The 22,911-nt window shown below is 42.4% G+C and overlaps 1 protein-coding gene across 1 annotated transcript; it reads left to right on the top strand.

Moving 5' to 3' along the window:
- The first annotated feature begins 659 nt into the window (after positions 1-659).
- hdac6 (histone deacetylase 6) lies at positions 660-22,242 on the top strand. Its single transcript, XM_042098438.1, has 28 exons — positions 660-745; positions 1,363-1,483; positions 2,259-2,372; positions 2,561-2,646; positions 3,218-3,302; positions 3,409-3,449; positions 3,688-3,784; positions 3,881-3,978; positions 4,213-4,317; positions 4,401-4,469; positions 4,698-4,824; positions 5,173-5,238; positions 5,523-5,582; positions 6,089-6,178; positions 7,096-7,202; positions 7,557-7,624; positions 7,866-7,977; positions 8,879-9,007; positions 9,525-9,693; positions 10,128-10,336; positions 10,998-11,190; positions 11,629-11,778; positions 15,400-15,574; positions 15,691-16,115; positions 18,269-18,391; positions 18,784-18,921; positions 19,214-19,342; positions 19,659-22,242. Exons 2-28 carry the CDS (start codon positions 1,400-1,402, stop codon positions 19,755-19,757), a joined length of 3,348 nt encoding a protein of 1,115 aa, XP_041954372.1. The 5' UTR covers positions 660-745; positions 1,363-1,399; the 3' UTR covers positions 19,758-22,242.
- The last annotated feature ends 669 nt before the right edge of the window (positions 22,243-22,911 follow it).

The following is a 22,911-nucleotide window of genomic DNA, read 5'->3' as shown; positions in this document are numbered from 1 at the left end:
TTTTCAGCATAAAAATATAATTGTACTATTGTAATATAATACTATATTGTGTTATTATACTTGTACTTAAAAATAAGTAAAAAATGCTTTCTCGTCCCATAACTGCAGTTATTTTTGTAAGGGTTTCATTTCAGTTTCTAACACTCAATACAAGTGTGGTTTGGAATAATCATATCCACACAATCTCGATTCAGCCACATGGATGATCCTCCTTTAAGCATCTAAGGAACTGAACATCAGGTTATATAATGTTGCTGTTTTTCATTCACTGTGAAATGGCCCAGCCTTTCTCCTCTCACATTCAGACTGATGATATGTCTCCCATAGTTTGTCCAGTCCCATAGGATTTTTGCTGCACTGTGCAGTTTGTAGCCTGCATGCATTGTCTGCACCCACTGTTCATATCATGTCCCTGAACTAGTACCTTACTGATGACCTTCTAAATTAACTGCACATGAAGTGGCATGATAAACATCAATAAGAAGTTACGCCTAAATTCCATAAACTGATGACAATTTCAGAGAGGCCAATGTGAGAAGCCCTTCAACAGGTTGTTTGTGAAAAAAGTTGTGAGTAATTTAATTTCAAGTATCATAGGTGACTCCATGCAACAATGTAGCACTGGTTGCTCCAAAATAAAACACATTGACGTCATTATTTTGCGACTTTCACAAGCTAGGGGCGTGTGATACCTCTTCGTGCTTTGTAAATGGTTAACTAGCATATGGACAACATATCATAAAACGTAAGTGTAGTTCATCCATATTCACATAAGTCTCTTCTTAACCTATGCTAGTGTAGTCCTATTGCGGATATGAATTGGTCTCACCTGTTTATGTCCAGCTCAAAAGTGAAAAAGTGGCGCTGTGAAAGCTGACAATAGCTAGCCAACGAACATAGGGCTTCCAGGCTAGCGCGCATTATTTTTGAATGTTGGGCAGTCGGTTGAACCGGTTGCTAACATATCTAGACCACCGTTTGAGGAAATTCTTATCTGTATGTCTTACCGGTGCCAAGAATAGTATGATAGCCTACTTTCCTGATATTTCGAAAACGCAATCAAAGTAGCCAAGGAGAGAAGTAACAGTTTATAACATAACGTTACACTGCTAAAGGCAAATTTAGTTCACTAGTGATGATAAAATCACAGACTGCATGAAAAGAAAACACTTGTTTATTAAAATATTATTACTATATAATGCACCTCCATAATTCATTAATACGTATCTTTGTGTCAGCTTTTAGATAGGCCAGAATAATTGTTCACATTTCCGGGCTTTGGATCTCATGTTTGTTACATGTTTTAGCGTTATGGGTCCGATATTTAGATGGATGTTTGTTTTATTTTATGACCTGTAATAGACGGCTTCAGAGACTAAAGTGAAGGTGTGAGATTGAGATGGATTCTGGTACCGACCCCTCCGGACCCATAGTGTCCAAAGGTTCTGTCAGATCGCCACAGCCGACAGACATCACAACCAAAGTAAGCAAGTCACAATAACCATCAGGTATTGAATATAAGGTCCCCCAAATTAGCTTCAACAGCTGTGCATTGCAACATTGTTGTTAATTAAACATTTTCATCTACCCTCTGGATGTACATTCTTCAGCTTTTGGTTCTCTTGAAGACCCAGCCTGCATAATATTTTATTCAAAGTACACACTTATTCTAGATTAAGCCTTGTCTGTGTGATAAACATTAAGACAAGAATGTGTTCTGTCTTTGAAAAGTTGTGACTGAGATAAATAATGAAACAACCTTATTTTTGTAGGTGTAAGTGTAATCTATTACCAAGTCCACCTGCAGTGCATCTTACCTATAACAAACTGAAGGACAGATCCTGTTAAACCTGTTAATATTTTGTTGAAAGAATAATAATGAGGATCTTTGAAAAAGTTTCCTTTAAAACAATCTTGTGTTCAGTCAGTGCATATCGGGTCTGTGTGTTTTCTGTTATATTTTAGTATCTGAAGATCGTAATGGATTTAAGAGTGTAAATCACTCCTAGAATACTCTGACAACAATGTTATAGTGGTGGCTGCTCTTATGTGTGAAATGAATTACCGGTACACGTGGAGAACTCAGATTGCCAAGTTAATTATTACCATGGCATCTGGAATTTGACTCCTTAGCTACGGGTGTTTTTTTTTTAAATGAAAAGGGTGAACATTGCCTGTCAGAGCATTTCTGACAGTGCAGACCTGTCGTGCTGTTGTTCGTTGTATGCAATTCTTTATGAGCTTTCTGTTCCCCACAGAGGGCAAGCAATAAGGGTAAAGGCAAAAGGTCCACCCTTCAGGAAGCAAGAAGAAAAGGAAGAATGGACAGAAGCAAAGGAGAAGAAGAGCTAAGCAATCAGCTGAAAAACATGGTTTGTTACAAATTGTTTTTACTTTTCTTTAGTGTGTGATAACCTGCACATTAAAAGCAGTGAGAAAACGGCAAACAAAATGGGAAGAGAATAACTTGCATTGATGCTCTCTTCACTGCATGGCTTACCAGTTTTGAGCTGAAAAGCTCTTCACTGCATGGGTGTCTGTCTCTATGCTCTGTTTGTAGGATTTGCACAGCCAGACTAAAGCTGCTGGAACAGGTCTCATCTCCTCAGACATTTTCACCCAGTACCACTGCCTTTGGGATACAAGGTAAAGGCATCTTATGAATAATGCCATTGCCTGGTAACTGCACTTATGTTTAGCGTTAGCCTTAATGTGTGCATTTGGTATCTCTCTCCATCTATTTTGTGTCTAACCTCACACACACACACAGATATGGTTGACCCCTCTGCCTTTTTTCCAGAAGAACATTTGATTAAACATTGATGCAACTTGTGTTTATTTGTAAACAATTAAGCCCCCACTTTTCTGCCATCTGGTATTCATTTACAGTTCTTGTTTGTATATTCTTTATATCTACAGTGACACAACTCATCAAGTAATATAACAAAATATCATGTTTTTGGTGCCCATGGTTGTTTGCACTTTAATTTGCTTTCTTTGATTTGTCACCCTTTTAGACTTCACAATACTTGGGTACAAAATGTAAACTATTTTTCAATATTTTTATGTTTATGTTTCAAGTATGTATAAAATAAATGGAAGGAGTACTGCCCAATTAAATCAAACAAACACTTGTAAATTGGCTTGGACATTCATTTCAGTGTCACTCAGGTTTGTCACAACCACAGACTATTTGCTTTTGGTTGTCACCGCTTAGCCATCCAGAATGCCCGGAGAGAGTCACTACTGTGATGGACATGGCTGAAAAGCAGGGCCTGCTTGCCCGCTGTGTGCGGGTTGATGTAAGAAAAACTCTTTATTACTGTAGGGTTGTTCCAGCAGCCAAATATTGCCGGACCTCCATTCCTTCAGTTCTTGACTGTACTTTGTCTTCTGTTTTCATTTTAGCCAAGAGTTGCCACTGAGGAGGAGCTGTTGCTTGTTCACACGTAAGTCATGTTTTACTTATTCAGTGTTTCTGAGCCTAGTTCCTAGCCTTCCAGTACTCTAAGGTCTTGTGCTCTGAGATCATTAAGCCTTTAACTATGTTTCTGATACTGTGGCCAACCAGATGACTTCTGAGTGACTGTGAATTTGATGTTTAACTTTTTTTTCATTAGACGGTGATGCTTCAAAGGTAGTGTGTGTTCTGTTTAATTTGAAACCATGCCCCTGGCCTTTTTTCAGGAAAGAATATATTGAGCTCATGACGCGGACAGAGAAGATGACGGAAGAGGAGCTGAAGTCTCTCGCTGACACCTACGACTCCATCTACATCCATCCAGTAAGTTGACTTTGAAAATTGCTCCTATAATCTGGCCATGATGTATGTGAAGGGCATGTCTTAACTGGGTCTTCACTCTGGTGCCTTCTTCCACAGAATTCTTTGCAATGTGCTACCTTAGCAGTGGGCGCTGTCCTGCAGCTCGTAGATAAGGTGCTGACATCAGAGCTCCAAAATGGCTTCTCTATTGCCAGGTAAGTCATAGTGATCATGCTGTCTTTAGGGATGCCCAGCTTACCTGCTAGAGATGAGGTAGACACACTTCTGTTGTATTTATCAGGATCTTTACAGGACTTGCTAACAAGGTCTACAACATGTATTAGGGTTGTTGGCCTATTTTAGAAATTGTTCACAAGGAATAACAAATTCCAGCTACACATTTATGTTTTGGTGTTAAAACATTGTGTATATATCCATCTGGTTTACAGGCCACCTGGTCATCATGCACAGGCTGGCCAAATGAACGGCTACTGCATGTTTAATAACCTGGCAATAGCAGCACGCTATGCTCAGAAGCATCATGGGGTGAAAAGGTAAGTTGTTTGTTGTTTTCTCAAGGCCTTTAGAAAATGCACTGACTGCACATGGCTCATGACGATCATCATTGTTATTTTAGAGTCTTAATTGTGGACTGGGATGTGCATCATGGGCAAGGAATCCAATACATTTTTCAAGAGGATCCAAGGTATGCCTCCTTACACAAAGTACACAGTTACTTTGAACACTGCTTTGAATTCATAGCTATACAACTAGCTACATGGATATAGGACACAGTTGTGACATTGTGTAAGAACTTCTTGTTCTTCAGTAATCAAGAAAGGAATACATCACATTTTACATAGTGAAATTCTAACCCTAACAGTAAGTCTGTGGGTGTCTCATCCTCTCTTTTTACCTGTGTGTGGTACTGCAGTGTGCTGTACTTCTCCGTGCACCGGTATGAGCAGGGAGCGTTCTGGCCTCACCTTAAGGACTCGGACAGCAGTGCGATCGGCAGCGGTCCAGGAGAGGGCTACAACATCAACCTGCCCTGGAATCAGGTGGGCTACTGAGTGCTGACCGCGTTCTTCTCACTAATGAGGCGGGGCAGTTATGGGCTCAGGACCATTTGCCAGCACATTACTTTCTCCTCTCTCTCTCTCTCTCTCTCTCTCCCTTTCTGTCTCTGTCTCTTTCTCTCTCTCGTCTTCCCTTTTGTTTCTCTCCAACTTTCTCTTTTTATGCTGTTTTTTGTCCACTCTCTTTTTCTCCGTTCTTTCCTTTGTTTCTGTCTCAGACCAACACACATGTCTTATCAACATGGCCAATTGTCTTCTCTCTCATCATGTTCTCTTTGAGTTTGTGTTGGTATATTTCTGAGCCTCTTCTCTGTTGTGTCCTCCTTATAGACGGGAATGAAAGATGGAGACTACCTGACGGCGTTCCACCAGCTTCTCCTTCCTGTGGCCTATGAGGTACAGACAGAAGATCGAAAGAAAACAAAGATTTAGTAGCTTTGGACAAAAGTGTTTGCCAACTACTTCAGCTATATAACAGAAGAAGATGATGGCGTTATCACTTTCTACTTTTCCATTTAAAACATGGCATGAGGTGCATGCGCATTTAAACACTTTGTTATAAGTGCCACAGCCTAAGGCACAAGTCTATAAAGCATGCCATTGTGTCATATCTGCTTCATTAAGCTGTGAGGTGAATAGAGATGACTGTTTTTGTTATCATGTCTGTTTCTCCCCTGCAGTTCCAGCCAGAGTTGGTGTTGGTGGCAGCAGGTTTTGATTCTGTGGTCGGTGACCCCAAGGTAAAGAATTGCTCTTTAACGTTTCCTCAGGAATATGAAGTATAGGCGTATAACTGTATATAGGGGTATGTTTACAGTTTTTTTTCAAAAGGGGTCTTTGGCAATTTGATCACAAGTGGACAGCCAGGACACATCACCGTTTACACATGTATCCAAGGTGTATAGCTAGAGATGTTGTTGACTATTTGTGTTTACGTTTCAATACTGCCTATGTCACATCCTTTAAGACTTATTGTCAGGGATGCATCAGAATACAGTAGTGTTTACACTACAAAAGATGTGGTCAAATGCATCCCTGACCACCTCGGCAAGTGGTTTGAGTGATCAAATCACAATACATCTTGGTGGTTGTTTACATGTGTATTTAATTTTCTGCTTGTGATCAGGTCACCCAAAATGCATTTTTAAAATAAGTATGTACATGCAGTAACTGTCTGGTGTTGGTATCCCATGCCATTTCATGAATTTACCTTCTCCTTGCATGTGTGCTGTTTGTCTGTCTACAGGGAGAGATGTCCGCCAGTCCTCAGTGTTTTGCTGTTCTTACTCACTTGCTAAAAGGTTTAGCTCAGGGTAGACTGGTGCTTGCCCTTGAGGTAACAGCAACAAAACACACCTTGCCTCCACTTGCACACTTACAACAGTGATTAGATCCAATTTCTGGATTTCTGGGTTCATTGAACTCAGGTGAATGACACCTTGGCAGGGTAAAGGGGCAGCCGGGGCCTACTGGTTAGCGCTTCGGACCTGTAACCGGAGGGTTGCCGGTTCGAACCCCGACCAGTAGGAAGCGGCTGAAGTGCCCTTGAGCAAGGCACCTAACCCCCCACTGGTCCCTGTGCGCCGCTGTTGTAGCAGGCAGCTCACTGTGTCGGGATTAGTGTGTTCTTCACCTCACTGTGTGCTGAGTGTGTTTCACTGATTCACGGATTGGGATAAATGCAGAGACCAAATTTCCCTCGTGGGATCAAAAGAGTATATATATTTATAGTATAAATACTTATACTTAAAGCATCTTCCTGTCGTTTCTGTAGGCTGTGCTGTAGAAAAGTGACTTTCTTTGACTCTGTTTATACCTTCAAACCTGTAAAAGCGCTGCATTTTAAATTAATCTGTTGGTTTACAGCAGACAGCCGGCAGATAGCGATAGCTTTGAAATTTTAGCGGAATTTGGTTTTAGCGAAATCAGCTAATTATTGTATAAATTTGAGGGATTTTTTCTGATTGTGTTGTATTTTATACCATCCTATACATATTATTTCCAAAATATAATGTATTATATATATTTGATTATTATATAATATTATACATTCAAAATACTATTAGGTCATTAGAAGAGAAAAAAAGTGATATTGCATTTTTTAACACCACAGTCACTGATATCAATGTCCCAACAATTATACATTTTCACATTTTCAAATTCTTTCACTGCTTTGCGATCCTTTCATTTTCACTTGTTCTGTGACTGCAGGATACTGCTGATGTTTGCTTGTTTGTTTGTTTCCTCGTGTAGGGAGGATATAATTTGCAGTCGACAGCAAAGGGTGCCTGTGCCTGCTTGAAGTCGTTACTGGGGGATTCCTGTCCCCACCTCAGTACGCCTGTGGCTCCGTGTAAAAGGTGAGGATCCGGGAGGGACACCCGTGCCAGCTCAGGGCTGTAGCGGTGGAGGCGTGGCAGAGCAGTGGTAGTGCCACTGGCTGACAAAGTGTGTGACGATGCAAGTCCTTGTCACTTTGGATAAAAGCTAAGTCCCATTCACTTAACTTTTACTGTGCCACACTGGTGGTGACCTATAAGCCAACGAGCATATAACTGCTTATCGCATGTATCAGCACAAACACATCTGATTTTGTGTTGCAACTGATTCAGTAGACCTGAAAATCATATGGTTTAGGACCATAAAGGTATGTATGTATAATATGTTGAGTGCAAAAAGTGTTTTGCACTGATCCGTCTTTGCCTTCGTTGCAGTGCCCTGAAGTCCATCTCCGAGACCATCACTGCCCTTTATCCATACTGGACCTGCCTTCAGACATTTGGTATAAACGACAGTACTCCAAAATTGTTGAACTTGTCCTGGTATCTTTTAAAGCAGGGTAATTATGCAGTAATTAAAACAGTGACTATAGTTTTAGGTGAGTCTTACAGTCTTCTTTTGTAATTGTTAGTTCTAGTGTATGCCAGATTTGTACCCAGTGAGGCTCATGCATCCATGTCTGTGTAGTGTAGTCTGTGTAGTTGGAGATATGTGCTGTATCGTTGTTTGTGTTTGTTTTACAGAGGGAGGCCCCCTACCACAGCAGGATGAATCAGACGAGGACCAGCCAGAAAGCCAGCTCACTGGTCTGGTGTATGACCAGAGGATGATGGAGCACCACAACATGTGGGATGGGTAAGGGATTCAGATGCAGGATTGTCTTTGTTCTCTGTGGTGCATGTGTGGCAGCTTTTTTCAGGCTTGCTTGACACAACACTGTAATTACTAAGTGATTACTAGTACTAAATGATTCCAATTTCTGATTAGCTTAATACACTGTTTTGTCATCTTAAAGACCACCTTCGGTGAAAATCATGTTTTTGACCTTGTTAATATATCTCTATAATTTCTGGCCCACCTGGGCTGTGATTGGTGGAAACGTAGATCCAAAGCAAAAATCCTCAGCTATGACATTATTTCCCTCAATGTCTTAGCCGATAGGGATGTGCCATGTATTATCATTACTGATATACTGGTCAAATTCCTCCCCATGATAAGAATTGGGTTTGATATAGTTGATTACATGATTAATAGTTTCTGCAAGGTGAGAACAAACATTAGTGAATGCAAAGTTCAAATTGTAGACAAGAAGAAGATTTCATTGCTCAATTCAGGCACCAGTTCATGAGGGCGTCATAAGGGTATAGAACCAATCCTGTATACTTGGGGGTGGAACAATTCTTCATAAAGAGGCAAACAAGCTAGTGTGTCAGCTGCAGCAGTCAGTAGCAGGTGAACAGGTGTGTGGAGAGGGGGCGGGGCCAAATAGATCCCAATTCCCAAAATGTGTAATGATGTAAAGTTATGTTACGCTTACGTAAGCTATTTCAAGGCCATGAGGGGATTGTTGCTAGAGTGCGTCTTGCCCAATTGCCCAACTTGTGGTCATACATAGAAATGCAATTTGTATGTAGCAGCTAAACTAAAGACACTGATGTACACTGTAATACACTGTACACCTGTGTATATGATATGTATATCAATATACAGTATGTGTGTAAGTGACATGTATACCGTCTGTTTTCTGTGTTGTTAGTCATCACCCAGAACAGCCAATGAGGATCGCTCGCATTTTCTCACGCCATGAGAACCTGGGACTGGTTAACCGATGCTACAGCATACCTGCTCGCCTGGCCACAGAAAAAGAGCTGGCCCTGTGTCACAGGTATGACGGAGGGGTTTCCCGACCTAGACTTCAGGGGTGCCAGTGCTGGTGTACCAAACATAAAATCCTCCCCAGTCTTGTGTCAGTCATTCCTGAATCAGGGGTTAGAACCAATCAACTGGTTCAGAGAATGGGTGGATTGAAACCATGACTTGAATTACATCTCTACATCTCTTTCAATAAATAGACTGCAGTGTTTTCCTTAGAATTGAATTCCATTTGTGGTGGTTGGTTTGCAGAATTAACTTGAATACAACCATTTTAACAAATTAGCACAGCGTGGTTATGATGCTAACCAGATTTAAGCACAATTTAGTACAACCTGGAAAATCATTGTGTGGTGGTCAATGTTGATATTGTGGTGGGCCGCCACAAATAAGTCAATGTATGGGAAACACTGGACTGTAATCAAGTCATAATTAAGTCAAACATTTGAATAATTGTTATATGACAAAAGTTCTTCCTTAATGGGAAAAAAACACAGTCAGTCTTGTCTAAGTCACTCGTAACTTCTCAGTGATGAGCACATCCAGAAAATCAAGGGCACAGAGGGCATGAAGCCCCGAGACCTGCACCGTCTGGGAGGAGAGTACAACTCCATCTACATCAACAATGAAAGCTACAAGTGTGCCCGACTGGCCGCAGGGGCCTGCTTCAACGCAGCACAGGCTGTTCTCACTGGACAGGTATTCAGCTACTGTTCAGTCTGAAGCTTTTTGATTTCAAGGATCATTTGCTGATGAAAGACATGTTTAAAAGCAAAAATAGAACAGAATTTTATTTAGCTTTATTATTAATTTTGCTTGGAATTCATTATGCTACTTTTAGATGTTCGATGTGGAAAAGATGTAGAACACGATGTAGGAATTGGTCCTTATACAACACAATGTAGGAACTGGTACTTATACAGTATACCCCATGTCATCAGTTTTTAAGGTACCGTGTACCCATTAGAGGCTGGTTGGTACAATAGCAGGCATGCCCGGACACCATTCTCCATTAATCAGTGTACCATCAAAATGAGTTTGAAGCCATTATTTTAAGAAAAGATCTACAGGTACATACTGTTGCTTTAATGTTTCAACTGTGTCCTCTGTGCCTGGGTTTTGTCCCTGTGAAGGTGAGAAACGCTGCGGCCATTGTTCGGCCTCCTGGTCACCACGCCGAGGCGGACAAAGCGTGCGGCTTCTGCTTCTTCAACACGGCAGCACTTACCGCCCGCTACGCCCAGAGCCTCTCGCCCAGCCACAAGCCGCTGCGTGTGCTCATCCTGGACTGGGACGTTCATCACGGCAATGGCACCCAGCATATCTTCGAGAAGGATGACAGGTGGGGCCTCATCTACAGCTTCAAGCCATCACCTCTGTAAAATAGGGTATAAGCAGTAGGAAGCTAACTTCCCACTGAGTGCAAGTGCCCTGATGTAAATCTTTAGTGTGTGCTGGAATGCTTCTTGAGATGAAATCATCAAGGAAATCGAGTTCATACATTAATGAATGGAGATGCAAGTGATGTTCCTCCTCAGTCATCGTTTGCTCACATCACCCCCCAATCTTCATAGGGGGCTAGGACTACTCTGACATCAGATTTAATGTCAGAGAACTTGTAGAACAAATAATGCAGGTATTTGACATTTAGCTCCAACCTCCTCTTCAGAAGTACTGTTGCAAACGAATGCAAACGTTGCGATCGAATGCAAACGTTTGGGAAAGATTGATGTGCCCGAGGCTCCAGACTTTAACCTCGTCTGTGCTGGTTAGCTGGTTAGCTTAGTTTGTACTTCAAACTAAGTTTGAAGTACAAGACTGATTGCTTTCACACTCTGTAGAGCAAGTGAGTCAATGGCTGAATACTGACAGTAAAAAAACATTACATTCTGCACACTACAGCAAGCCCAAATCCCCCATGCCAGGATTTATGAATGGAAATAAATCAAGGCTGACATGAATCATGAATCGTCTTATTTTGTTGGCTCCGCTCCCTTTCTCAGTGTGCTGTACATCTCGCTACATCGATATGAGGATGGCACGTTCTTCCCTAACTCTGAGGATGCCGACTATGACAAAGTCGGGGAAGGCAAAGGTCGTGGCTTCAACGTCAACATTCCCTGGAGTGGGGGGAAGATGGGAGACTCCGAGTACCTGGCAGCCTTCCACCACATTGTCATGCCCATCGCCAGAGAGGTAGGGAATATACTGAGTACTGTTTCTCTTAATAAGACTCATTCATGTACACATTTATAGGTGGTTTTTGGTATGGAATCAAATGACTTGCCAGATGCCAAGCACAAACACGTTTTGTGTCCTTTTCCACTCAATTTTTTACCCAGTAGAATGCAGATGATATTATCTTGTATCGATTTGGGCATGCTTTATTATGTTACTTAGCTACTAATATGGGAGAAAAGGTATAAAAAGACTTCACTCTCGCGGTAGTGGAGTTGATTATCTTGTGACTTGTTTCAGTCCGTATTCATACACGCACACACATCATCACACACATCTGCAAAAAGACTCGGGCAGTGCCCAGATAATATTCAATGAGCTAGGCAGCAACTTCCAGAACAGCAATTCTCACCATTATGGGCAGTGTGTGAAAATCTCCCTTCTCTCCCCTTGTAGTTTAGCCCAGACCTGGTGCTGGTGTCCGCAGGCTTCGATGCTGCCCGGGGAGACCCTCTGGGAGGCTACCAGGTGACCCCGGAGGGCTACGCCCACTTCACCCATCAGCTCATGACCTTAGCAGCCGGAAGAGTGATCATCATCCTAGAGGTCAGGTTATGTTAAATAATTAGATTTCACGCATTGTAATGACACACTGTACTTTCTTCCATAATGTGTAACACAGTGATATAAAGTGCAAATTATACATTTTTATGCAAACTCCAATGGGAAGTTTTAGACACACGCTAGTCTTAATTCACTTTGAATCCTTGGTGGATTCCCTAAAGGAATAGCCTTATAGTAGTACAATAACTGATGACTGATAAAGGTCAGTTAATCTCAGTCTTTTTCAGTTGGTTAGGCCATGTTCTAAGATTGGTGGCTTTGTGTTGATTGCACAGGGTTAGGGATGTAACGATTACCGATTTAACGGTAAACCACGATAAAAATGTTGACGATAACAGTTACCGTTTTCATTTCAAATATCATAATTATAACGGTTGATTACCACGGTGTGGAAACCGTGTGTTTAATCCTTCCCAGCTTCATCCGAACCTGCTTTTGACATAGGCCTGGTACAATGAAACAAAACTGGTACCCTACTGATTCTGTTGTCTAATTAATGGATTTAACCGCGATTCGGATTAGGCTACACCTGCTTTTAAAAGGCAGAACATTTTCACCGCAAAACGCGCGCTGTATCATGTAGCCACTCTGCGTCTTTTTATGTGCGCGTCCACATTAAATCCATTCCACTCACGTTACCACACCACATTGACATTGAGGAATACACAGACACTGTGACCTCCTACATCACCAAATGCATCGATGATGTTACAGAAATAAAACACATCACCACTCGGGCCAACCAGAAGCCATGACTGACAGGAGACGTCCACAGACTGCTGAGGGCCAGAGACAAAGCCTTCAGAGCTGGAGATGTAGCTGGCCTAAGAACAGCGAGGGCTAACCTGTCCCAGGGCATCAGGAAGGCAAAAAAGGATTACACAGACAAAATAACAACACACTTCAAAGACAGCAGAGATGCACAGAGCCTATGGCAGTGCATACAGGCCATCACTGACTACAAGCCTGCGCCACGGAGCTGTGAGAACAACACCTCTCTGCTAAATGACCTGAACAGTTTTTTCGCCCGTTTTGAAGCACAAAATGACACTCACCCACAGAAAACCCCACCTCCCCCCCACGACCAACCCCTGTACCTGTCCTCTGCCAGCGTGAAGAGGACACTAGCCACCATTAACCCACGCAAAGCAGCAGGCCCAGACAACATACCAGGACGAGTGTTGAAGGACTGTGCAGAAGAGCTGAAGGATGTTTTTACAGACATTTTCAACACCTCTCTGGAGCAAGCAGTCATCCCATCACTTTTCAAAACTGCCACCATCATACCCGTGCCAAAGAAATCATCACCATCATGCTTCAATGACTACCGTCCTGTAGCACTCACGCCCATAATCATGAAGTGCTTCGAACGGCTAGTCATGTCACACATCAAAGCCACCCTACCCCCCACCCTGGACCCCTTCCAGTTTGCATACCGAGCCAAACGATCCACGGAGGATGCAATCTGCTCTGCCCTCCATCCAGCCCTCACCCACTTAGACAATAAAGACTCATATGTGAGAATGCTGTTCATAGACTTCAGTTCAGCATTCAATACCATAATACCACAACAACTCATCAGCAAACTGGACAAGCTAGGATTCAGTACCTCCCTCTGCAACTGGCTGCTGGATTTCCTGTTGCAGAGACCACAAGCAGTATGTGTCGGGGACAACACCTCAAGCACTCTGACCCTGAGCACGGGGGCCCCTCAAGGGTGTGTGCTCAGCCCCCTGCTCTTCACACTGCTAACACATGACTGTACAACCACTCACAGCTCCAACCATCTGGTGAAGTTTGCGGACGACACAACACTGGTGGGCCTCATCACTAAGGGCGATGAGGCTCACTACAGAGAAGAAGTAGACCTGCTGGCTAAATGGTGCAAAGACAACAACCTCCTTCTAAATGTCAGCAAGACCAAGGAGATTGTTGTCAACTTTCAGAGAGGCCACAAACAACTGCCACCACTGTCCATCGACGGAGATGCTGTGGAGAGAGTGAGCAGCACAAAATTTCTGGGGGTGCACATCAGCGACGACCTCTCCTGGACCACCAACACAGCATCACTGGCGAAGAAAGCCCAGCAGCGCCTCTACTTCTTGCGCAAATTGAAGAAGGCAAGTGCCACGCCTCCTGTCATGACTACATTCTACAGAGGGACCATCGAGAGCATCGTCTCCAGCAGCATCACAGTGTGGGGCGGAAGCTGCACAGATCAGAACAGGAAGACCCTCCAGCGCACTGTTAACACAGCTAAGAGGATCATTGGAGCACCACTCCCCTCCCTGCAGGACATTTACACCACCCGCCTCACCCGCAAAGCACTAATGATTGTCAAGGATACAACCCACCCTGCACACGAACTGTTCAGCCTCCTGCCCTCTGGAAAGCGGTACAGGAGCCTCCGCTCCCGCACCACCAGACTGGCAAGTAGCTTCATCCACCAAGCAATCAGGATGCTGAACACTCTACCCACTCTCCCATCACTGACAGCCCCCCCCCCACCCACCAGCCAACCAGGAACCTAGGAAACTAGGATCCTGTCTACCAAACCCCCCCCCCCCCCCCCAACACCGCCATGTGGAACTGCACTGTGACTGCGCAGCCAAACGTGTTGCTGCTTCACATCAAGCCTGATATACTTGAATTACTGCATACTGCATATCAATGTAAATATACAGGTCACACAAGCACAAGTTTAAACTTCATGTAACTGTTAAGACTATAGAAATATACAACACAACTACCTCTATTTTTTTTTTTTTATATATATGTCCTATATTTCTATTTTGATACATACATGTTCTATATTTCAGTCTTGCACTTTAATTTAATGTTTATTGTCTATGGCTATGTCCATAGTATGTCTATGTCTGTATTTAAAGCATGTCTATGTCTGCATGGGAAAGTAAGAAACGAAATTTCAATTCTTTGTATGACCAGTGCATGTAAAGAAATTGACAATAAAAGCCGACTTGACTTGTTATCAGGAGAATACCGTAGCGTAAAGTTTTATTTTGAACACTTACTGGGTCTCACTCATTGGATCCAAATAACAGAAATAGCAAACTCCAAGTCATAGTAGGGTAAGAGCACATAGCCAATTAAACATGACCAGGGAAAAAGTGAACGGGACAACACACAATGCGTAACGTAATGCTGTGAATTAAGAATGCTCAGCTCAGCCAAGTTCGTTTGTGCAGTCAGGAAGTAGGCTTATGAATGTGAACAAAAATATGCCCTTCTCCAGTAGTAATAGGCCACTTTAAAATGCACCAGAATAAAGGAATCACATCTACTCAGTAACAATTTTTTTATCCCCACCCCCCTCAGCACCCCCTCTATGAGCACCCACAGGTGAAAATGAGTTCCAGCATCCCTGGTTAAAAGTTACACTTTTGATAAGGTTTTGCCTATATTTGTGTAATATAATAAACACTGTCATACTTTTTAAACTATTTCAGCTTGTGTAGGTCTATCGGTGTTTTCTGAACATATTGAACACGCTTTTAAAAATACCGCGATAATACCGAAAACTGTGATAATTTTGGTCACTTTAACCGTGAGGTTAAATTTTCATATTGTTACATCCCTACACAGGGTGGCTATAATCTGACCTCCATCTCTGAGTCCATGGCTATGTGCACTAGCATGCTACTGGGAGACCCTTCGCCACGGCTGCCGTCCCTGCCCCCTCCACATCCCAACGCAGCCATCAGCATCAACAACGTCCTGCGTGCTCACGCCCCCTACTGGAGCTCTTTGAGAATGCAAAGTCAGTGTTTGGTATTTCCTACAGTCCCATGTTGTTGGGGTATGTTTTCAGAAAATATAATTACATACAATGTGCATTGGCGGTATTAGATCATGACCTCCTCTGTCTGTCCACAGTTCCCCAGTCCCTCCGGCTGGCTTTACCTTCTCCCAAAACCAGAGGGAAGCGGACGCCTGTCGGAAAAGACAAAAAGACCTCAAGGCAGTCGACTCCCGCCAAAAGCCCGGGTCAGGGGTTTTCACCAGAAGCAGCCTCCCCTGTGGCCTCTTCACAGGGCACTGGCCATGAGGAGTCAGGCCTGGAGGACCTCACCAAGGGCCTGCTCTCCCTAGACCTGAACACAACTACCTCAGCCAATAGCAGCCCGTCATCTGTTCCTGTGGGAGGAGCTAGACGGAAGGTCAAGCCAAGTCCTCAAAAAGCATCAGAAATGAAGAAGGGTGCATCACCCCACAACGTGACCTCAGACAACATGCAGGAAGAGGAAGAGGAAAGCAAAGACAACCCACAGGGGGATGCACAAAGCACAAATGAGATGCAGGTAAGTCTGTGTGGCCTGAACAACTGAAAGTAGTTGGCACTGAACCACCGTGTTCCAGTGACTGTTGCGGGGAGAGCTGAAGGCATTGTCTTGAAAATGTGTCAGCTGTATGGGAGCGCACCAGCGTAAATCTTTCAATTTCAAACACACAATTTGTTTTGGCACATATTGTATTACTGTTTGCTATCTGAATGATCCTTAATGTCCTTCAGTTAGGTCAGTAAGAGTGCAAGAGGTGAATTATCAAAGTATTTATTCAAGGATAGACTGGGTGGGCGGTTAAATAACATAAAGGCCTCCAAGGCCTCCGCCAGGGTGGGTCTAGATTTCTAGGCTAGATGAACTCTAATATACATAAAGACTGAACCAAGAACATGGATATATCAATGCACAACTCCAAAAAAAATGAATGCAATATGAAATATGAAAAAAGAATAGCCTAGAATAGATCATCAGAGCAGCCGCTCCACAAACGTGTCTTAATTAACGTCATGCAGTTAACAAGGTGCGAAGGAGCTTGCTATTCTTCGCAACACTGTCTATCACGTCATCAGCATCCAAGTTCATTACTACCTCTTTCTCTGTCGCCATCAGCATAAAGGCATCCAAATTATCCTGTGACAATCGGTCCTTAGGCGATTCTTGATTAATTTAAGAGTGGAAAAACTCCGTTCGCAATTCGCATGCCACTTGAGTAGCCTACATGACAGTGTTAGTATAGGAATTTATATGCTAACCATATTGTTGTAGGCACAGGTAAAGAGGTTTAACTGCTGGAGAAGGAAATAGCATCAGAGAGCACAATTCTTGCAGGTAGCACATTTCTTGCTCACCAGGTTTATTTCTGTATCTCTATCTCCGCGGCATCATCAAAGTCCGATGCTCTGACTTTAGGCCTACTCGTTTAGAGGAGAGTTTTTCAGGCTGTGCGTTGCGAGGTGTGTCAATTCCGACTGTAGATTCTTCACTACATTTAAGCAGACATTTACTTATGTTTCGAAGTGCATTTGGGGGCAGTTTATTAGCTTTTATAAGTTGAAAATTCCGAGGATCAAGGCATGCTAGATCGGCATACAATTTCCCGTGCTGAAGGAAGTAGACGCATTCGGTTTTGAAATTCCCAGAAGTCATTGCTTCATATAACTTTTGTAAACCAATAATGAAATAAAATATTCAGGCATATTTATTGTATTTCAATTTCAAACAATGCACTTTTTAAACATTTGATTGAATAAGGCTACAAAAGAAAGAATGTAGGCTGATGTAAATATTGAGGGTCACCATGACTGTAGTGATTGTCCGGCCCACGAGAGGCCGCGGCCCTTCTGGCATCTGCCCAAATGCAAGACTGTCCAGTCAGTCACTGGTCGTAGCGATGTTGTTGACACCACAGGTCGTATAGGGTATGTAGGTCATTTAGACTGTGACCCCTCCTCCTTTATTTTTTTGCTTGAATCAGCATTTCCACCTGCTTGCACCAGCGTAAATCTTTCAATTTCAAACAGTCTGGCTTTTATGGAAACGCACGGCCAAAACAAAACAGCGATGCTTCGCGAGAAATGATGGGTAGCTATTTCTTAATAGCCCGTCAGTTTGTTTACTCGAACGCAAGTTGAGGTGTTTGTAATCACACCTTATGTTGAAGAAAAAACGCGAGCTGAAAAGTTTAACTATTTTAACTTTGAGCTCCTCGCTTTCTTTCTGCTTGATCATTTAAACGTGCCGCGTTCAGTAGCGTCGTTCCATACAATTGAATTCGAGCGCCTGGAGGTGAAAAAGCGTGTCAGTCTGAACGGCCACTGAAGAAAGAATCTGATCTATTTATACTATTTGCATGTTAAAACTTCTCTGACAACACTTATTCAGAAAGCCGACCAGAGCAACTTCTGAGTCCCAAGGTAAGAGTACAGGTCGCAGCAGTTAACAGCTACTGTACCTGTGTCCAAAATCTGCTCATTGAAGACAGAAACGGAATTAGTAGCACACTTCCTAGACAGTTCAGTTTAGAAATGTGTTTAGATTCAACAGGGTTTCTATATTAATGTAAATAGGGCTCTGAGTATTGTAGTCTGTGGAAATTGGTAGAACATAATTGCTGTTTTATTTGGATTATGGGGGATGTATATAAATCTATTTACATTTCCATATTTAAGCCAGCTGCTGAAACTGGTACAGCGGCCACAGCAACAAGTGACCAAGACAGTGTGGAACTGGAGGGAGCTTGCGGCACATCTAATAATATTTTTATCATCTGTGGAGGCGAAGACATGGATTCAGTAAGGATTTGAAAATGTATTTTCTTAATCACTGTGCATCATGCTTTGTTGCCCATTCAGTCCTCATGCTTTTGGTGCCCATATTGAAGTTGTCAATGTTGTCTTTTGTAACTTCTTCCAGCAATGTGTGATGTACTTTTAAAGATACTAACTCAAAAAATGTCAGTGAAACAGAGCACAGTTAATTCTGTGTTCTGTGTAGAGATGATTTTTCCAGTTACTTTTCCTCTATTAGTTTATTTTCGTTTCCAAACATTTGCCTCAGGTTTACCATCATGCCTCTTAAGCAGAAAGCAGTGCTCAGATACTCTCCTGTGTCTCGATAAGAAATGGTAGTAGTGTGGTAGTGGTAGTGACTCGGGATGCTGCTCTCCCTCCCCCTTCCCTTCCAGGGTGCAGTGCAGCCTCTGGCTTGGTGCCCCCATTTGGAGGCTCTGAAGCCGGTCCCCACCACAGGCATCAACATCCAGCAGCCATGCGACGAGTGTGGCTCAGAGGAAGAGAACTGGCTCTGTCTCCTCTGTTACAAGGTGAATGCTGACGCTGAAGCTTTTTGTTTTTTACATTCGGTCATACTGTATTTAACCATTTCTTGTGTCCATCACAATGTATAGAACAGTGTAGTGCCTCCTGGGACGTAAACTATTGATCCAAACATTGTTAATAGTACAGTAGTAGTATAGTGAAGTATTTGTGAGCACAACTATGTTTCCCCTCTTCTGAAAAATGTAGTCGATGTTACAGTACATGCAGGAATTACATGCTCATCATCCTCTATGTTATGGAATTAATGAGTCTTGTTTTCTTTATGACCAAACCCAGGTACTCTGTGGTCGCTTCGTTAATGAACACATGGTGATGCATGGCGCGGTCTCTGGCCATCCCCTGGTGCTGAGTTTCTCTGATCTCTCTGTGTGGTGCTACCCATGCGAGGCCTACATCGACAATAAGGTACAAGCTTTCACAACCCACCTCCTTCACATAATGGAGGTATCTAAGAAATTAATACAACCATATTTTTTGCCACGCCAAGTTTCAAGCTTTGATCTGTCAAATAAGGCATTTTATCACATATTACAACTTCCCTCTGGTTTATAAACTAAATGTGAAGAAATTAGTAGTGAAATACTTAAGTGCACAACTGCTATCAGGGAGGGCAGGACCATCAACCTTTTCCTCAGACTGGGCTTAACCAGTGCCTCGTAAGTTTCTATGCCAGTGAATCTTAACAGATCTGTGTTGATCCCCTGTGATGTCTCTCCCTCAGGCCCTGTATGAAGCCAAGAACACAGTGCATGTGGCCAAGTTTGGCCAGGACATGCCCGTCCCTGCTGCCGAGAAGATGGGAGACGGAGCCGGGCCGTGAGAATGTGAGTGTGTGTGTGTGTGTGTGTGTGTGTGTGTGTGTGTGTGTGTGTGTGGAACACGCCCTCTGGTGGCCAGGAGAAGTACTGTTGTCCTGAAGCAATATCAGCTGTCACCAGACAGGCTGCGTCTAAAAATGTGCAGCTTCTTAACGAGACTCAGAAGTGCCTCCATCATCTTCTGTCTTCTCCTTGAACCTCTCTGGTGCTCCTCACGTCAGTGTGTTGTCCAGGAAAGTAAAATAAGCTGACCATAGCTGTTTATTTGAATACAATTTTTTTTTAATACCGTTTTGAATGATATCTTATAACACAGGGTTATTCTGTCCTTCCATCTTTTATTTCTTTCTCCTTTTTTGCTCAGTGCCAAATTGACAAATACTCCACTTGAGTGATGCAAACTTACCAAAAGGACTTAGTGGGAGGTCTTTGTGTTCCTCAGACTACTTCTGCACTCCTCTGCTTGATGTTTTCTAACTGTATGCTTACTTTGCGTTCCGTTAGGAATAGTGTGGGAGTGCAAAATTATTTTAGGACTGAACAAATCCCACCCTGGCCTTTTCATCAGCTTTGTGCTAAAACATTGTGTGCTGCTTTAGCTTTTCGTTGGATTCTACTTCATATATTACTAAAGTATATCGTTGATTTCTGCAGCAGAATCATGTGTAATATATTTAGCAATATTTTGTCATCTTCCCCACTCCTCCCCCATTTTTATCCTTATTTAAACATTGCTTCTCAATCCAACAGAAATCAAATAGAGATTTTGCTATCGGTTTTGAGACACAACAGAGCAAGTAAAGATATCAGTGTTGTATTCAAGCAGCTGATGTACCATGACGTCAAGCCAAGGCACATAAACTTACTGTAATATTACTGTATGCCCGGAGACACACTCATCTTCTATAGGGATGGGTGCTGCAGTTAGATAGCACTTCATGTGCAGAATGATGGTGTTTTTTAATCTTGGCTAATCACACACTGCAGTCAAAGAGTTTTTAGATTTGTTTGTCTGGTTATCAGCTCAGCTGCAACTTTTTTTTTTCTGAAGTGAGAATATCATATCGCAAAACATGTTTCTCTTTGTGATAATCACTTTTGTGTCATAGCCAACTGAACACACAATGAAATACGCATGGTGCCATAAGGGGGTAGTTCACATCACCAGCGGTGCACAAGTCACTTTTGGATAGTGATTTCCCAGCAAGTTGCATGCTCTGTAGAAAGCACACGGAACAGTTGGACAAAATGAAGGAATTCCCACATTACTGCAGTTGATCTCTCCATGCTCTCGAATGTTAAACTGCTGCAACTACCTCGCAAATGCTTCGCAAAATATTGATATTGTCCTTATGTGACACAAACACATACTGTACATGCCACATATGATAGTGACAGATGAAGAGAGACATTAAAATGGAGGGTATACCATTTTTTAACCAAACTGTTTTGGCCAGGACCACTGTGAAATATTTCAGGCTTAATAAATTGAATGAGTGAAAGTCAGAACTAGAAAGGAAGGTTTAATATAGAACTAGGAGCAAAGCTTTAGGAACAATACCGACTCAAATATTCTTACACTGACTGTAACATTAATTAGACAAGGTAGGTCACATTAAGTGTATTGGGAGTGCCTGTGCTCATACTATTGTGATGATCCTTTCACAAAGCTGCATAATACAGCATAATTTCCTGAATAATGATGGGAAAATCACAGGTGTATTTGGATAATTAGATTTCATGTTCAGGGCTGGGAGGCATGAAGCGTTCTGGGTACAACATCATAATAACTATAACAGTTTATATAAGTTGAGACACAACCAACAGGGTTACTCTCCCTACAGTTCAGGTTTTGAAAACTCCTTTGACCTCTCAACAGGACTGAAGTCATGGAAACAGAATCTGTTTTGCCTCCGCTAATGATGTGGAGATCAGTAAATGCAACCACTTAGTGTTCATCATTATGGCGTTGATAATGCCACTTCAGTTGGATTTGGTTAGCATCTAGGAGCCCGACGCGATCAACTATTCAACTTACTTGGGTTTACAAGTAATACAGAAAATGTATTCTACATTAAAGACACACCAAGCCTTTTCAGTATAATTAATATAATTTTTTTATATAACTTAATATTTTTTTTTTCCATGAAGCATGTCAAGGTTAGCAGCAATAGTAAGAATGTCTATGCAGAGCATGGAAATATCAATATTTAAGAATGTGGATCAGATTTATCATGATATGAGGGTGTTATGGAAGTTCAAATCCTCTTTAACAACACAGTGCAATACTATTATATATTTTTGACATTGGTACCTAAAGACAGTTTGAAGTTGAATTGTTGATTTTGTATTTATCTTTTATCATCTCTCTGCACCTGACGCACATGTTCAATGCCAATGTATCTCTTCTCATCTGTAGCAAGTAATTCCTGTAACTTATTGTTTATTCTCTGTAAACATTCTCATTAAATACATCAATTGTTGTGACACCTGGTTGGTCTCGGTTCTTTTTCTATTTAGTGTAAAAAAAACTGCATAATATGGACAGCTCCCAGAATGCAGAGTCACTGCTGATACAGATTGCTCTCAGCATGGTGAGTTCATTCAGGCTGGCTGATTGTTTATTCTCTTTGCTGCTGTGCAGGATTGCTCTGTGGCCCCCTGCCCCCTGTTGGAATTGATACCAAACTGAATGAGAAAGGGAGGGGAGATTGGTGACGGAGGAATAAATCACTGCTGGTGCATCTCTTTAGGTGTCTGTCTCCCCTGTCACACACACACACTCTGTTATACATATCTGTATCTTACACACACACACACACACACAAATCGTCTCCTGTGTCTACTCCTGACTCATACACACAGGCTCATTTAATCCCCTTTTTGTCACACACACACACACACACTCTCCTTTTTCTGTCATGCACACACTGACACATCTACCCCCTTTTTTGTCACACAGACACACACACATACACACAATCTCCTCTTTCTGTCATACAAACAGACATATACATACACAACCTCCCCTTTCCGTCAAACACACACACACACACATGCATCCCATCTCTCTTCTATTCCTTGTCCTCTCCTCCACCCTATCGTTATTTTCCCCCTTGCTAACATTTTGGCTCTGGAGGCAGAGCTTTGAATTAT

Source organism: Alosa sapidissima, chromosome 7 (assembly GCF_018492685.1).
Source record: "Alosa sapidissima isolate fAloSap1 chromosome 7, fAloSap1.pri, whole genome shotgun sequence".
Classification (NCBI taxonomy): Eukaryota; Metazoa; Chordata; class Actinopteri; order Clupeiformes; family Clupeidae; genus Alosa; species Alosa sapidissima.
The sequence above is the reverse complement of the archived record's forward strand: the minus strand, read 5'-3'. Positions and strand labels throughout refer to the sequence as shown.